The sequence below is a fragment of the Molothrus aeneus genome, chromosome Z (assembly GCF_037042795.1).
Source record: "Molothrus aeneus isolate 106 chromosome Z, BPBGC_Maene_1.0, whole genome shotgun sequence".
Taxonomy (NCBI): Eukaryota; Metazoa; Chordata; class Aves; order Passeriformes; family Icteridae; genus Molothrus; species Molothrus aeneus.
Window position 1 is genome coordinate 9,011,172 of NC_089680.1, and position 17,386 is coordinate 9,028,557.

Sequence of the window (17,386 nt, forward strand, 5' to 3'; positions counted from 1 at the left end):
TCTCTCTCAGTCCAACAGGAAGCTTCAATATGATTTCTTTAATGCAGGCTCCACTGAGAGTTCTGTTCACACATAACAACATATTGCCTAGCACTTGGGGCTCAAGGGAAATTTTAGTGGTAGTGTTTGAGTGGGGGGAAATGATTTTTAAGGGAAAACTTTAATCTGCAAGCCATAAAGGGAACAGTGGCTTTTCGTCTATGGACAGTGTTCTCAGCCTCTGCTAACTTGATTTTATCTTCCTCTGCAGGCTTGCTTCTTAAGATGAATTTATCCAGGATTGCATTTGGTGTAACAGCTTGATTTCTGTTGGTGCAAGGCTGATTTCTCACAAGAGCAACTGCCTTAATTTCCTACCATTTGACAGCAAGTGCAGCTGCATTTTGTACTCGTAGACTTTGTCCTTGCAATCCCAGCCCTTCCTCTGCTCACCAGCCTGGATGTGCCAAGGCTGCTCCTTCAGCATCACCCCTCTGTGGGCCATAGATGTCTGCTTCAGGGATAGAAACACTTGGCTTCCTTGTCCTAACAGAAAGAGCTGGCAGGACTCACAGATCCTACCCCAAGATTCATCCAAAGGGGTAAATCTAAGCTGCAGCACTCGGATGCACCCCGGACATCCCCAAACTCTCATTGCTATGGCAACAATTTAGCAAATTTAGCACCGCAAAATTATTTGCAATTTTAAACTGTTGCCAAGATCTTCCTCAAAGGCTCTCTGCGGGTTGTTTTGCTCTGGTTTTTCATGTAACCTTCCCCCCCTTTCATGTGCTCTTCATTTTGGCACAGCTCCCTTCCTTGAGGGATGACCTTTCCCACCCATTTACTCACTCTGCTCCTTGGCCATGCTGGCCTCGCAAATCTTGTTAAAGGACGTGTTCATTTACTGGAAGTCTCCAGCATGCGGATCTGAGCAGTTCTCATGCTGTCTGCAGGCAGTCTGCCCCCCTGGCTGCTCTATTAATTTCTCTTAGCAAGCTCCCTGATTTCTATGCAGTTCCCTTGATGAAGTTAAGCACGACTCAAGTGGTTTTTCCGCTCGACAGAGCAGGTCTTCAACAGCCCTCTTCTAAATTGCCAGGGATAAAGTCCCGAGTCCAGCTCCCCCGCAGGTTTCCCCACCAACCTCTCCAAGAAACTCAATTAGCAGCAGCTGAAAATTGTGATGCTTTGCATCACCAGCATATTTTCCTGATTTCCCATGTCTCAGTGTCCCCCTTTCCTGTCTGCTGCTCCCTTCCAGCCATGTGACCATGGCAGCTGCTGTTTGTCCCTTGACACATTCCCCCTGCAATGTTCTGGTCCCTCTGGGTACAGCCAAGCCTTTTGTCCCTCATACCCACAGCCCCTGCACCCCTACCCTGATGCCAAACTGGACATGCCCTGCCACTCTTGTGTTCCCTCACTCCCCCAGGTGTTGTGACATGATGTGCTGCTGGGACAATGCTGGCTCTCAGTGCCCTGGTCCCCCTGACAGCCCCTTGTCCCTGCTGTGGGCTGACTTTGCCATGCTCAGCTCTGTCTCAGTTCTTTGGGACAGGTATCCATGGCAGGGTGTTTCCCAGGAGCAGGGCCCCGGAGAGCTGCCCCACAGCACTGGAGCTGGGCTTTTTCCTGGTATATCTCCCACTTGTGAGTGCCTGGCTCGCAGCTGATCCTCACCCAGCATGCAGCAGACTGGGGGCGAAGCTCTGAGGGGTCCCTGATCCCCTCTCCGAAGGGTGGGGATGGCAGCAGGGAGGATGAGACCTGGAGCTAGAGCATGGGGGAGGAGGAGGGGTGAGCAAGCAGGCTGTGCATGGGCTCCCCCAGGGAAAACATGCACAGAGCTGCTCCCTCGGGCTGGCCATGGCGCAGGCACTGCCTGCAGGGCTGAGGGACAGCCAGGGAACGAACAGGACAGGGCCAGTGCCTGTGAGCTGCACGGTGGTGCCAGCCGTAGGTGATGGATGGGGCTGTGTGGGGAGGGCAGTCAAGCCTTGCTACTCTGATGAGAAAATCATCGAGTGGCTGCAGGGTGCTTCAGGCAAGCTGCAAAAATAAGAGAGCAGCCAGGGCATTCTCTGAGCCCTTCATCATCCCCAGAGCAGCACAGTGACAGCCATGTCCAGCCAGGGAGCAAGCTCTGTCTGTATCCACCATGGGATTTACATTGACTGGGGTGGAAAGGCTTTGCCTCCCTGGGTCTGGCAGCACAGTGAGCAGGAGGGCTGAGGACTCCCAGGGCAGCTCCAGGGGCTCTGTGCCTCTTGACCCGGGGTTTCATGAGGATACAGGGAGAAAGTGCTGAAGCGGGGACGGCAGGGTTACACGTCCCTCCCTAGACACCTGCCTGGGGACTCACCAACCCCCAGGTGACCGATCTGGTGACACCCCCAGCCACCCTTCCACCCACACCTCCCAGCCACGGCGGTTAGCGAGGGGCACAGCACCCCTGGGCACCCAGACAGACCCCAAAACCTTGGACCTCTCACCAGCCGCCTCCCGCTGCTTCCTGGCCAGGCACACGTGGGCAGGGAGAGGAGGAGGAGGAGGGATGCCGGGTGCTGCCTGCGTGCGCGCAGTCTGCTGCAGGGCTCAATAATTCAGGCCTGACACATTAAAGTTGCATGGCATGCAATTGCCATCTGCAACGACACACTGCGTCAGGGCTGCTGGGTGATGAGCGCGGACAGGAGGCGCTGGGCGGGCAGCGGTGGGAGGGTCCGGCAGCCCCCGAGGAGGGCAGGGTGAGGGCAACAGGCCGAGCACCTCTTTAGCGGGGACTGGCGTGGGAGGAGGTTGTGGCAGGAAGCACAGCACCAGTGTTTGGGATGCACGTTTCCAAGAAACTTGTGTTGGAGCAGGGAGCGCTGGCCCGATGGCACTGACAGCCCAGGCAGGATGGAGCAGGGATGCAGCAATCAGGGTGATACTGCTCCCGGGGCTGCCGCCTTCTTGTGCACCCCCTGTGCCCACTGCATCCTACCTGTCAGGACGGAGGCTGTAGAGACTTATGCTGCCACACACCCGAGTCAAAAACTCTACCCAGCTGCGTCTGCCCCTGACCTGGCATGGCTCGAACCACCCCCCCCCATCCCTCTCCAGCACTGAGGAAGCAAAGCTCCTCATCGGCTGTTCCGGGAGTTGGTTGCCATGGAGATGTCAGATGTACCTGGCTGTTATAAGGGATACTGTTGCCATGGTTATGTGGTTGCTGTGCCTGGCAGAGGCAGGGATGGAACGTCGGGAAAGCTGTTTACACTGGGAGGGTGGGACTCACAGAGAGCCCAAAGTCTCTGAGCAGGAGGAGAAGGAAGGAGAGTCCAGCCTTCAGCCCAAGTGCATCCTCAAGGCGCAGGGGCTGGAGGCCATGGGGAACTGTGACAGAAAACTCACTAGACCCACAGGCACGGACACACTGGTGCTCCTGACCTTGCAACAAAGGGGAGGTGACTGAGGGGAACTGGAGTCCCCCATGGTGTGTCCCAGGGAGAGGTGGGAGAGGCACACACCCCCCTTGTGCTGGGTGTGCCACAGGAGAGACCTGCTTCTCCATGCTTGGTGCCTGGAGCAGGGAGCAAAAACCCTTCCTGTCCTGCAGGAAAAAAAACCCTTCCTGTCCTGTACTGTGTGTTCTGCACTTGCACCGAGCTGCACCCTGAACTAGGCAGGGGAATTGGTTTCTGCCCACCCTGGGACTGCGAGATGAAGTGAGAATGGGGATTCCCAGCTCTCAGCAGGCAGCCCACGGGCCTCCAGAGATGAGCTGGGCTGGCAGAGAGTGCCTGGATTCCCTCCAGTGCTGCTTGGCTGAGCTCCCTCCTGGGCAGTGCGGTCAGATGCGTGGCCTGTCCTTGAGATGAAAAATGCAGTTGCTGGTTTAATTAAAAGGAGAGGGAGCTCTGAGCTGCACCAGCTGCCCAGAAAAGCAGAGTCTAGCAGAGCTGGTGTGTGGCTCCTCCAGGCTTCCCTGGGCAGCTCTCCTGGCTAAAACCCTTGCCCACCTCTTCCAGGACCCCTCAAGGGTCCAGTCCCATATGTGTCACCCCGTGGTGTCTGCTGTGAGGCAGGCCAGGGGCTGTGCAGCAGCTTGCACAGGCACAGCTCATCCCACCACTGGCTCTGTTATTGTAGAGTCTTCACAAATTTGACAAGCAGCAGGTTTGCACTTCAGCCCTGCAGCAGTGAGACAGGGGGTGAGGGATGGGTAAGGATGCTGCATGCAGTCCTGACACCTCCATGAAACTGGGATGAATTGGTGTAGGACAAATTTGTGCCCAGTAGGCACTCCACTCCACCCTCTTGCTGATGTGAAAGCTAAAGCTGAGCTCCTCATCCTCTGGGGGCTGCTACTGCCAGTGGGGTGCAATTGGACTTAATTAAAAAATTAATCCTTGATCTGTCACCTGGCCAGACAGGACATTCAGTATGGCAGAAAGAGGGCTGGAGGATGAGCTCAGGGGGAAGGAAAATGGCAGATGCAGGTTCCCCAGTCCTTGTACAATGACTGGGACTCCTGCCCAGGCTGCCCAGCACACTTCCACACCAGGCCGGCTCCCCATGGGCATAGTCCCCACCAAGGCCCAGAGACAGAGGCAGCAAACCCCTGAACTCACCAGCACTGCCATGGTCCTCACCAGCTCATCCCTCCTCCTGCTCTGCCAATCCCATCCCCACAGTCCCCACAAACCGCCACAAACCCCCAAGCCCACCCTGCTCTGGCCAGCTGGGGCCCAGCTCCCAAGAAGCAGTTTTAATTAGATTGCAATCCTATTACATAGCTGCCTGCCTGCCTGCAGTTGCTAATCCTGTTAAGCATCCAGTAAATCTCCCTGTGCCGGGCTCTGTCCCCAGGGGTACAGGGAGGGGGGCTGCTGGCGGGTGGGCTCTGCTCAGCCAGTATGTGGCTGGTAGGATGCAGAGCTTTGCCTCAGGATTCCACCGTGAAGACCCCTGCAGGGCTGAGAAATTCTCAGGAGGTTGGGGAAGTCCCCAGAGGGGTGAGAAGTGTCAGTGAAACTTTTCCTGTCCTCCCTGGACCCCTCTGAGCTACTGTGTCAGTGAAACCCCCCTGTCCTTGGGGTACACACACAGCCTGAGAGTGTGTCACCACACCGTGGTCACCACTGGCTGCAGTGAGTGCTGAGCCCACAGGTCTGCCCATGAGCCACACAAGGAGCGGGGGCTGAGAAAGGGCTGTCCCAGCCGGGTCACAGGGTGCAGCCCATGCAGTGCCCTCCCACTGGAGCCTAGTGCCCTGCAGAGACAGCGCTGGGGGCAACAGCAGGGACACAGGGTCACTAGTCTGGGTGACAGTGACATGTGGGGTGCTGAGGCAGGCTGTCCAGGCAGTGGAGTGACACTAACAGGCTGTGGGCTCCTGAGGATGTGGCCTTTGAAGGCAGAGGCCTCTCAGAGCTCTGCACTGCTGTGGCAGGCAGCATAAACACCCAGTGGCACCTACCCCCCCTACAGCTATGGGCTCACCACGGTCCTGCAGGCTTGGAGAGGATCCTAGATGCCCTGGTACAGCATAGGTGCTCCCGGGTCAGACATGACAGCCATCTGTGAGAGCACAGTGCCCCAACAAAGACATCCCAGCCTTGAAACCTGTCATGACAGGAGCCAAAACACTACGGTCTCTGCTCCCCACCTCCTGCCAGCCACTTTGCTCTGTTGGAGCTGCATCAGCTCTAGAGTAGCCACCATAAAGTGGCAGCTCTGACTGAGAGCCAGAGACTGTTGCCATTCCTCCGCTCCACACCAAACCACATCCCCTCAGCAACTCCATGGCCTGGCAAAGAGGGGAATGTGACCTAGCTCAGCCTTGAGACCCCACAGCTCTGCCCCAGACTGAGCCACAGCAACCCCTGGAGACAAGTTCAATCAGGCTGTAATTGGAAGAACAGGTTGGCACAGGTGGCTGTGTGCCTGTCCAGAGGAGTCCTGGCACCCCAGAGAGGGGTGGCCAGCAAAGAGAGTGGGTGCCGAGCCCCACAGGACTGTTGTCCAGGACAGAGGAGTCTGAGCTGGTAGCATCAGCTGGTACAAATACTGTTGATGGAGGCCACAGCGGGGTCGACAAGGCCCAGCTCCTCCTGCTCGTTGACGCAGAGCTGGTACCCACACCCCTTGCGCCGGGGCAGGGGCCCCAGGCGCCGGCTGGGCTTGGCGCGGGGCGGCAGCAGGAAGCCAACGCTGCCGGCGATGAGCAGGTGCCAGATGCTGTGGATGTAGAAGTAGTTCTCCTCTGTCTCCACGAAGGCATAGAGCAGCACGGCCGCCGCCGCGATCAGCGCGCCCGGGCACAGGTAGAAAGCCCAGCGCTTCCAGGTGGGAGGGTAGCAGTGGCGGCGACGGATGGTGCGAGCCGTCTGTGGTGGGGAGAGGACAGGCTGGAACAGGGACACACAGCAGGGACAGGCGCGGCCTCTGTGCCATGGTGACACACCCCTCAGGAGCCAGGGAAGAGTGAGGGCAGCAGAGAGGAGATGCTGGCAGGGTCAGGATGGGGACATAAGGGACATCATCTTACCCAGGCGACGGCCATTATCCCCAAAGCGAAAAGGCTGGGCCCCAGAAGGTTCCAGAGCCCGTGACGGTCCATCTGCAGAGCCATGGACAGGAGCATGGCCCCCAGCAGGTAGAGCACCTGTGGAGCAGTGGGGCACCCATCAGGATAAATCTCTTCCATGCCTGCCCTGCATGCTCCCTCCCCACACTTGCCTGCTTGACTATGGGCTGGAGCCGGGCCATGGCGATGACAGTGACCCAGACAGACATGAGAGAGCCCAAGAAGTCACAAAACTGCAGCACATCATACTCCATGATGCAGAATACCACAATGCCCGGCTGGTCGCAGGCATGGTAAAACTGGGGTAGCAGGAAAAGGCTGTGAGAGCTGCCCCGCACAGCCCCAGCCCTTCACCTGCCCCTCAGCTGCCCCACACACACTCACAGTGGAGAAGAACATGGTGAAGATGTAGACAGCAGCTTCTAGGAGGTAGTGGCTGCGGACAGCAATAGCCACGGGAGGCACAAACATGACATTGCTGAGGCACAGCAGCAGTGTGGAGAGGAGCTGGAAGCCGTAGGAGAAAGCCTCAGCGTTGTCCGTGCAGCCCCAGCCATTCCAGCCTGTGACCAGGGAGAGCTGCCATCACCACTGCAGCACTCACAGGGTCTGGAAAGGGTGAACCCCCTTTCCAACACCCTGCAGAGACCTGGCACGAATGGACTACTGGGACACAAGTGGTATCCAAAGGGAAGGGAAGGGAAGGATGCAGGGTCCGTGGGTGCCGGGCTCAGCTCTCACCAGCCTTGCACTCGCAGGCAGCGTACAGGTAGTTGTTGGTGCGCAGCAGCTTGCACTGGCCGTAGATGCCGCAGTCGTTGATGCAGGGTGAGAGGTAGGCGCGCAGGTACACCTCAGCTGTCACATTGGTGCACGGCTCAAACCTGCGGGGTGGGAGAAAGGGGTCAGCCCTCGTCCTGGGCCCTTGAAGAGCTCCTGCCTCTACCAGAGCCACCTGTCTCACCCAGACTTGGCAGGTGATGGGAGACCCAGGGACTGGGCAAGCTTGAGAATGAGATTCTTTGGTGCTGCACAGGTAGCTGAGAGCTGGTCCCCAAGGATCCTGTGTGCTTCAATTGTTTGTGCCAGCCTGAGTGAGCAGGAGGAACGTGGCCACGCTTAAAGCCCCTCTGCCTTTAGCAGCACACTCAGCTGGTTCCTATTTCATTTGGCTTTTGCTGTGCAAACACTACGCCCTGCCTTGCAATGGCCATGTGTGAGCCCATCAGGGAAGGACTGACTGTGGCTGGCAACTCAGCGTGAACTAGAAACGCAGCAGAGGAGTCAGAGCAGGCACAACAACCCCACTGCCCTGGGCTGCCCCTGCAAAAGACTCTGGGCACTGCCAGCACTCCTTAGCTTCAGCAACCCCAAGCACAGGCAGCCCCACATGCTGACAGCATGTCCAGCTGCTGGGTGGGCACACACAGGCACCCCGACATGCACAGGTATGCACACAGTGCCAGCTGCACGTGGGTCTGCTGTCCACTGACTGTGTCCTCACACAATTTAATCTGCACATGCGTGTGTGCAGAACATACACAGCCCTGACTGCTTCAGCAAAGCCCTGACTGCTTGTGCAAACCAGAACATGCACACAGAGCTGGCTGCACCTATGCACCCAAACATGCATGCAGCACCATCCGCAGTCATGCATCCTTGCACGTACAGACACACACACACACCAGCCTCACTCTTCCACAAGGCTCCAGGCAGACACAGAGACCAGGAACAGAGCCACAGCAGTCCCTGGAGATGCTGAGCAGAGCCCCAGCCTGACCAGAGATGGCCCCTCACTGGCAGAGCAGAGCCCTGTCCTCCCAGCGACAGCCCGCTCCCCTCCCAGGCACGGGTACAGATGGGCCGTGCCGCAGACGGGGGCGGAGAGAGAGGCGCTGACAGATGCCCGGCGTTCGCGGGCTGACAGGCACTTCCTAACTGCGAGACAGAGGGAAGAGCCGCGGGGACCCGCAGATGGCCAGGCAGATGCGAGCCGGAGCCATCCGTGCCCACGCAGCGCTCGCACGGTGACACGCGGTGACACACGGTGACACGCGGTGACACACAGTGACACACGGCCCGCAAAGCCACATGCACCCAATGAGCAGAGACAGCAGCGCAGGGCACAGGTGCACCCACAGACCCACGGCACGCACAGGTCACAGTGAGGACACCCCCCTCGGGGCACAGGGAGGGGATGTGCTGCTGGGGCTTACCCGTGCTCCGTGGCACAGAGCGAGCGCAGGCTCAGGTACCAGCTGCCGGTCTGTGGGTAGGGGATCCGCAGGCGGCTGAGGCTGGCTGTGGCATTAACGGAGAGCAGGAAGCCTGCCAGAGACTCTGTGGGTCAGAAGAGCTCTGGGTGAGCAGAGCAGCCCCCTGCCCTGGACAGAGCTGGAACAGGGGTACCCTGTGCCAGGCTCCAGGGCCACATGCCCCCGTGGTCTCTACAGCCTCCCCCCAGCCAGCCTCATGCAAGACACAGGGGTTGTGACCCCATGGACATGGCAGGATGGACATGCACAGCCCAGCCTACCTGTCTCACAGGTGACCGAGGCATTGTCACCAGATGTCAGTGGGACTCCATGGTTCAGACACCCAAACACTGTCACATTCTCACCACACAGGGAGCTCTGACGGCAAAGGAGATGGCCTTAAACCAGTGCCAGGGGTGCCCCCTGCTCTGACAGCACTTGGATCACAGCACACCAACTAGCAGTGCCCTAACCCACTGCCCTTCACACAAGAACACCCCGAACCTGGGCCTTGCAGCACCCTAATCCATTCTCCATCACCCAAAAACTTCACAACCACTGCCTGTGACCCCAAATCCTGTTCCCTGCCCTGCTGAAGCCTTGACATCACCCATCTCCCATCCTGCCCCCCATCCCAAGCCACCCTGCCCCCCCCAGGGTGCATGTGGCCACCTCACCACGTTGAGCCGCAGCTCCAGGTTGAGCACCCCACCACTGTCCAGCACTGGCAGGAGGTTGATGACAAAGACAGCAGGGCGGTCGGGCGGCACCGACACGTTGGGCCCGAAGAAGATGTAGAAGTGAACAGAGAAGGTGTCCAGCTCGTTGCGCAGCGTGGGCCGGACAGGCCAGCACCGCTCTTCGGTGTGCAAGGTGACAGGGATGGGGAGCGGGTGCTTGGTGTCGTTGGGGCTGGTGGGTGGAGGGCTGTCCCCCAGCGCCAGCCCACCCGCCGAGCCGAAGGAGTGGGGCATGTTCATGGAGGCGCTGGAGGGCAGGAAGGGTGGCCGGGCCAGGCTGGGTCGGGAACAGTCTGGAGGGACAGAGCCATCAGCCTGGGCACCACACAGCCCCAGCCCACTCTTCATTCTCACCTTTCCTTCTTACCCGCCATTCATCCCCATTTGCAACCCAGCCCCAACACCTCACAGCATTCCCATCCCAGCAGAGCTGAGTATAACCCTGTGCCCAGCTGCAGACAGATCCTGAGGGCATCCTTTAGCCCCCACACCAAAGAAGAGTAAAGACCATGCCTCCACCCACACCTCCACATGCACCCTCACCTGTGAGCTGCACGGTGACCTGGAAGGAGACAGTGCCCGGCACCCCAGGGTGTTTCTCCACCAGCACGTAGTACCAGTGCTGCCAGAAGGGCAGGTCCTGTGCCAGCTGGCAGGGAGTGTGTTCCCGGCAGTCCAGGGTTGTGGAGTTGTGCAAGGGAGGAGCCTTGGCCCGCACACGCAACCAGAGTGGGCAGCCCTCAGCGCCACGGCACCGCAGCACCTCCACGAGCACTCGCGATGTGTAGCTGGGCACAAAGACCCTGCGGGACAGCAGTGCCAGGCTGTGCCCATCACTACGGACTAACAGGGCTGGGGAGGGAAGCCAGAGGGATGGGACACCCCCATCTCCCCACCCTGAGAATGCCCCCTTCATGGGTGACCTTCTCACACTCACTTGTAGAGGCAGGAGCGGTTGTGGGGGGCCATGCTCTGCTCGGTGACATGACCGGGGTACAGCACAGCGATGTTCACCAGGCGCTGCACAATGAGCTGTGGCTGGAAGAGATACTGGCACTCCTCGTAGAGCCCCTGCAGCAGAGGAGAGTCAGCACAGGGCAAGGAGCACAAGGCACTGCCCCCACTTGGGACACCTGCCCTGAGCACTGCCAGCCCAAAGCAGTCAGACCCCAGCCCCACCATGGTCCCTCCAGGCCCTTCACCTTAACAGAGATCTTGCCCTCATCCTTGGGCAGGTGGGCAGCCAGGAACCAGTCCCCGGGCAGTGGGCTAGTGACATTGAAGACACCTGTGGTGCGGTTGGGCAGGGTCCAGGTGAGGGTCAGTGCGAAGGAGCCAGGGACGGCCGTGTCCCTGGGGAAGTGCGTGTGCAGCGGGTTAATGACAGATGGAGCCCCTGAGCGGAAATACCTGCAGGAGAGACAGCAGTCAGCAGGGTGTAGGCTGGGCAGTGTGTCCTACATGTGAGTGTCTTCCTCTGTGCTTGAAGACATCATGGAAGCTGGGACCTTTCTGGAGACTGAGCCTTCCTGAGTGGGTGTTCAAGCAAAACAGTTCATCTGTGAGATGCACAGAAGAGTGGAGCCTGCATTGGTCCTGGGAAGATGAATCATGGGGAGAGAGCGTACATGTTGTCTGGGTTTTGGCTGGGATAGGGTTCATTTTCTTCTGAGTGGCTGGTACAGTGCTGTGTTTTGGATTTAGTATGAGAACAATGTTGATAACACACTGACGTTTCAGTTGTTGCTCAGCAGCGCTTACCCTAAAGCCCTTTTCAGTGTTTATGCTCTGCCAGAGAGTGGGTGCACAAGATGTTAGAAGGGAGCATGGCCTGGAGAGCTGACCCCAACTGACCAAAGTAATATTCCATACCATACAGAATACCATTCTGTTCCATATAGAGCCTCCTGCCCGGTGTATAAACTTGGGAGAGTTGGCATGGAGCCACCAATCACTGCTGGGGGACAGGTTGGGCATCAGTCAGCATGTGGTGAGCAATTGTGTGATGAATCACTCATCTTTCTTGGGTTTTACTTCTCTCTCTCCTTTTTGTTACTGTTGTTATTATTATTATTTTTGTAGCTGTTTTATAATTAGTGATATTGGCATATTTATTTTGATTAGTTAACTGTTTTTATCTCAACCCACGAGTTTTACTTTTTTTTCCACAATTCTCCTCCCCACTGGGGGAGCAGGGGGGATGAGCAAGCAGCTTCATGGTACTCAGTTGGCAACCTGCTCTAGTGGAACACGTCCCATGGTAGCAGGTTGGAACAAGATGATCTTTAATGTCCTTTCCAACCCAAAGGATTCTGTGGTTCTATGATTCTTTGACTCTAAAGAAGCAGGCAAGAGCAGGCAAGCTGTGGGGCAAATCCAGGCAGGAGCAGCAGAGGCAGGGAGGAAGGATACAGGCAGGCTAGGCTGCTTACTCACACGGTGATGCTGCGGTCTGGGCATTGATCCCCAAAGGTGCCACCTTGCTCCTTGAAGGTGATGAGGTTCCAAACAGCGATGACTGTGTCCTCAGGAATGTGGAAGTGGAAGAGCTCGATGCTGGCAAAGGAGCGGAAGGGGCTGAGCTTGCGTGGTGTGCGGGTGAAGTAGTCGGTCACAAAGAGCCCGTCTGCAAAGGAGACCCAAGCGGCTCTCAGTGGGGCAAAGGGTTGGGGAGGGGGTGGTGGAGCACCCCCCCAGAGCAGGCCAACCACCCAGGCTCTGATTATGTCACAAGCATCCAGCAGCCTGGAGGCAGGAGGGGCTGGGACAGTGCCATTTCAGTGAATGCCCAGGGCTGATGTCAGCTGTCCCCAGCTGTGTCACCCAGCCCTGGCACAGTCTGCATCATTCCTGGTTCAGCACAGCCTCAAGTCTGGTTCATCAAGCTGTGGGCACTGATTTGCAGTAGCCTGAGGAGCCCATGGTCCTGGCTGCTCATGCTCTGCTCCCTGCATTTTACCTCTAATAGTAAAGAGATATTCTTCATGGCTTCAGCTATGCCCTAGCAGATCAGCTCCCACAGGAACACACCTTCCCCCTCATTTGCCTGCTGGGGAGGCTCAGCACCGAGCCCATCATAAAGTGCAGACTTTCATCCTCGAGCCACAAGAAGAAGGAGCAGGCAGAGCACTTCCTGCACTGCCTCCCAGCTCTCCCATGGTTTGTGGAGGAGGAACGGTGCACATATGTGTGCACATATGCACACGTGGGTGCAGTCTGCGTGCACGGCAGAGTGGAGGCGTGCAAGCCCACGCCCAAGGGGGTGTGTGCCTGTGCACAGCCCCATGTCTGAAAGATGCTTCCTGCAAGCCCACAGCACAGGTGGGGGCCACCTCCCCCTGACAAGCTGCCTGACAGGTCGATTTTCAGGAGCCCCAGCAGCAGTGAGACAGCCACTTCTTTGTCACAAGAGAGAGCAGGACCAGAGACAGCAGCCATAACTTCACCTACCATTACCACACTACACCAGTGCCAGCCTGGAAGGCCCATTCATTTTTCTCTAGAGACACAGCAAGAATGAGATACCCCTCTTCACAAGCTGCTGTAAAGGGGGAGACCAACAGAGGGTGGGGTGGGAGCAGGTCTGTGCCCAGGAGGACTTTTCCAGCACGAAGTGGGATAGCTGAGAAGAGGGTCTGCTTTGCACTACATGTTCTTGGCCGGGAGTGTGCGCATGTGCTTGTATGCACGTGTGTTTGTGCTGCGTGTGTGCAGCCCCAGCAGGCTGTACACTGACATGCATCTGCTCCCTTGTCTGGAACAAAGGCAGCTCCCCCTCCCCTTCACTCCCAGCCGGCACAAGCCAGGCATGAAGCACCTGTCTCCTCAATGCAAGAGCATTCGATCCCAATTTCTCCACCAGGAACCACCTGGTCACTCCACAGCCCCACGTGGGGACAGTGACCTGGCAGGGGACCCCAGGGAGGGTGTTGAACACAACTCCAGAAGGGGAACTGGGGGAAGGACCCAGAGCTATCCGGTCCCAGCGCAGCTCCTCCAAACTCTCTCACCCAGGGCAAGGTGAGGGAACTGGTTGAAGCAGAGGGTCAGTCTGAGGCGGCATGGCAGTGCAGCCAGAGCAGGGGAAAGGTGCTGGAGGATGGACTGCGATTACTATCTATGGAAGCGCAGTGGATGGAAGGAGAAAAGCCAAAGCCCCCCTGCTTCAGGCAGCCAGCGGCCAGAGCCGCAGGACACCAGCCCCGCGGCTACAGCCTCAGGTCTCGGCCGGCGGTCAGCACCGCGGACAGCTCCGCGGCCGGCGGTCAGCACCGCGCACAGCTCCCGCTGCCGCCCCACCGCGGCACCGGGCACCGACAGCCCCGGCCAGCTTCTCTCCTTCCCGGGGGATGCCCCTCGAAGCCCCCAAGTATCCTTCCACATCTCGGTCACTAAGCCAGCTCCCTGCCCCACAACCTGCTCCTGGTCTCATATTGTCGTTGATGTATCCCCCGCACATCCTGACGCCCCGCTGGACACACACCCCCGTTTCTGCAGGCTGTCCATCTCCGCTGCCCCCTGCACGCACACAGCCTTCTGCCCTGCATCTGCAACCCCCCGGGCCCACTCACTGCCCACGCACACGCCTCCGTCCCAGGGTGTTCCACTGCCCGTGCACTGCCTGCGTCCTCCCCGCACGCACAACTCTGCACCCCACTGCTCATCTGTCTCCCCCACTGCATGGGTACACCGTGCCCCACTGCACGCACATCCACGCATCCCATTCCACAGACATCCAGTACCCTGTACACAGGCGTCCCTGTAGCCCATTATGCAAACAGCCCCCTGCACACGCATCTCTGTGTCCATCGCACCCACCTCATGTCCCAGTGTAGGTGTACCCTGTGTCCCATGACACCCCACACCCAGCTGGGGACACCTCTGTACTCTGCAGCATATCTGCCCCACACCCCACTGCACGCTGGCCCCATCCCTTGTGCCACACTCACCGTGTCCCATCACATGTGCACCCCACATCCCAGGATGACATCCCCCCAAAACTGTGCCCTTGTGCTCCATTCTCACCCGCACCCTGCCCCACTGCATGCAAACCTCACATCCCATGGCTCGTGTAGCTCATCCCAAGCTGCATTCCAAGTGCATCCCCTGACCCCCACCACATGGCGCCCCGCACCCCCCACCTGCACCCCTTCTGCTCACCGCATCTCACCCACTCCCTGCCCCACTGCACGCACACCCCGCATCCCATTGTTCGTGTACTTCACACCCATCCCAAGCTCATCCCTCTGCCCCGTGACTCACACCTCCAGCCCTCCGGCCCACCGCGCACACCCCCGTGCTCCATTCCCACCTGGCCCCCGCCCCACTGCGTGCACCCCTCACATCCCATTGCTCTTCTGCCTCACGCCCACTACACGCTCATCCCGCTGCCCCACGGCGCGCTGTCCTGTGCTCCGCCGCACGGACCCCGCGCCCCGTGCCTGCATCCCCCTGCCCACCGCGCACATCCCGGCGCTCCAATCCCACCCCCGCACTGCGCGCACACCCCACATCCCACGGCTCCCGTACCTCACACCCACCCCAAGTTCATCCCCTGCGTCCCGCCGCACGCACCCCGAGCCCCACAGCTCCTGCCCAGCGCACACAGCCCCGCGTTCCGTCCGCAGCCGCCCCCCGCCCCACTGCGCGCACCCCCACACCCCACGGCTCCCGCACCTCGCACCCATCCCGAGCTCATCCCTCGCGTCCCGCCGCACGGAGCCCCGCTCTCCGCTCCGCCGCCTCTCCCACCCGCCGCACACGAGTCCCCCGCGGTACAGCCGAGCCCCCGCCGCGCCGGCACCCTCGACGTGCGCTCCCGCGCCCCGTCCCGCGCTCGCCCCGCCGCCCCACACCCGCGCCCCCTGCCCCGGTCTCCCGGCGGCGCTCACCGGCGGCGGGCGGCGGCAGGAGCAGGAGCGGCAGGAGCAGCAGCGGCAGCGGCAGCGGGAGGCGCTGCCCGCCGCCCCCGCCGCCCCGCCGGGCCATCGCCGCCGCCGCCGCCGCCGCCGCGGCTGCCGTGGGGCGCGCGCCTCCGGCCGCCCCGCCGCGCACCGGCGGCCCTGACGTCACCCGCCCCCGCCCACCGGGACCGCCTCCCGCGCAGCCATTGGCCCCTTGGCACGTCAATCACCGGCGGCCGCGCCACGCCACGACCGCACCGAGAGACAATCCCCCCCCCCACCGTTCCCCCCGGGATGGACCCGGCGCTGACCGGGGCACGGAGGGACAGCGACACGGGCGGGAATGGAGATGGGAGGCTGCGGGAAAGGGACATCGGGCTGGAACCCGAGATATGGACCGGGAACTGGGGCACAGGGCTGGGGACAGGGACAGGCGCTAGGGACAGGGACATGGGGCTGGAACGGAGCCGGGAACGGGGGCACGGGGCACAGAGCCACCGTCTGGAGCAGGGACACGAGCTGAGACCGGGAACAAGGCGCTGAGGGCAGGAACATGGGGCTAGAACTGAAATATGGGCCGGTAATGGGGTCACAGGGCTGGGGGCAGGGACTTGTCTCTGGAACCGAGATATGGGCCAGGAATGGGGTCACAGGGCTTGGGACAGGGACATGGTGCTGTGAACAAGGATATAGGCTGGGAACAGAGATATGGGGCTGAGGGACAGGAACATGGGGCCGCAGACACTGACATAGGTTGGGGGAGAGGGACATGGGGCTGGGACAGAAAAATGACAGAGAACAGTGATGTGGGTCTAGGGGATAGGGACATGGGCCTGGGGACAGGAATATGCTCTGGGCACAGAAATATATAATGGAGAGGGACATGGAGCTGTTGGCATGCCCTGGAACTAGGGAAAGGGATGGGAGGCAATGAGGGCTACCTATGGAGCTGAAGGTGGTAAGGGCTACCTATCCCAGGTGGACTGTGTAAGGGGGTCAGGTGGTTTTCTTACCAGTGGCTACCACCTTCTTAAAGCAAATTGTAACATGTATCTTAGAGAGGAGGTGTCCCTCAGAGGGGGTCTGGGCACCGCCTGCAGGGATGAGGGCAACTTGACTGGAAACAATCTCATCACACTTTCCCAAACTCCCCTGACATCATCCCCAGATTCCCCTGACATCACCATCCTCCTGGGCCATAATGGAGGCAGCAGGGAATGCTACTGCTCATGGGAACGCTCCTCTCCCATCCTGTGCTCCCCAGAGGGCATCCTGGGAGCTGCAGCAGGAGCAGCCACACCAGCCTGACTGCCCAGCAACCCTCCCCGGAGCACAGACCCTCTCCAGGCATGGCTGGGGGTTCCCTCCCCAGTGCAGACAGCATCGGCACAGCTCTGGGGCCAGTGGCCTCTGGCACAGGGATGTACAAGGACCATCAAGGGGAGAGCTGGTCATGCTCTCCTTGGAAAATGGACAGGGGTGCTTGTCCCCCTTCCAGATACTCTCCAAAAGCTCCAGGGTCCCATCAGAGCCCCGTGGGACTAACCTGAACTCTGTGTGGGCTCCCATGGGGGCCCGGGGCCAGGTGGGTCCCTCAAGGGGAGGCAGCAATGACCCTATGGGGAGGAAGAAGCACAGAGCCGGGGTGGGAGTTGTTTCACTGAGGCCAGGCAGGGGTGAGGAAGGGCAGGCTGGGACTGGGGACTGGCACACCCTCAGCCTTCCAGGAGCCGCACTTCAACTCCACAACCTCCAGATATTTGAGACTGTCCCATGACCCCACACACCCTGCTGGAGTGTGGGGTGCCCCATGGCCACAAAACCAGGCCCACTGAATACCAGGTGTGCCCTTAGCAGGACTCACAGGGGCTTTCACTGCCCTTGAGGGGAGCGGAGGGAAGGAAACAATGCCCGTCCTCCTGCCCGTGCCCC

General features: G+C 59.7%; 1 protein-coding gene across 1 annotated transcript; it reads right to left on the reverse strand.

Moving 5' to 3' along the window:
- Nucleotides 1-5,857: 5,857 nt before the first annotated feature.
- On the reverse strand, nt 5,858-15,287 carry TMEM8B (transmembrane protein 8B). The gene is made up of 13 exons (XM_066569540.1): nt 15,228-15,287; nt 11,988-12,177; nt 10,754-10,961; nt 10,489-10,622; nt 10,095-10,354; nt 9,489-9,844; nt 9,093-9,189; nt 8,773-8,896; nt 7,298-7,440; nt 6,941-7,119; nt 6,709-6,855; nt 6,518-6,634; nt 5,858-6,356 (listed from the first exon to the last, which is right to left on the reverse strand). Exons 1-13 carry the CDS (start codon nt 15,247-15,249, stop codon nt 6,021-6,023), a joined length of 2,313 nt encoding a protein of 770 aa, XP_066425637.1. The 5' UTR covers nt 15,250-15,287; the 3' UTR covers nt 5,858-6,020.
- Nucleotides 15,288-17,386: the final 2,099 nt, after the last annotated feature.

Excerpts from the sequence above, each read along its gene's own strand:
- TMEM8B (XM_066569540.1), bottom strand. The coding sequence starts at position 15,249 with ATGAGCTCGGGATGGGTGCGAG. Across the intron at positions 7,441-8,772 it reads CTCTGTGCCACGGAGCACGG|GTTTGAGCCGTGCACCAATG; the intron begins GTAAGCCCCAGC and ends CCCACCCCGCAG. Across the intron at positions 6,635-6,708 it reads TCCAGCCCATAGTCAAGCAG|GTGCTCTACCTGCTGGGGGC; the intron begins GCAAGTGTGGGG and ends ACTGCTCCACAG.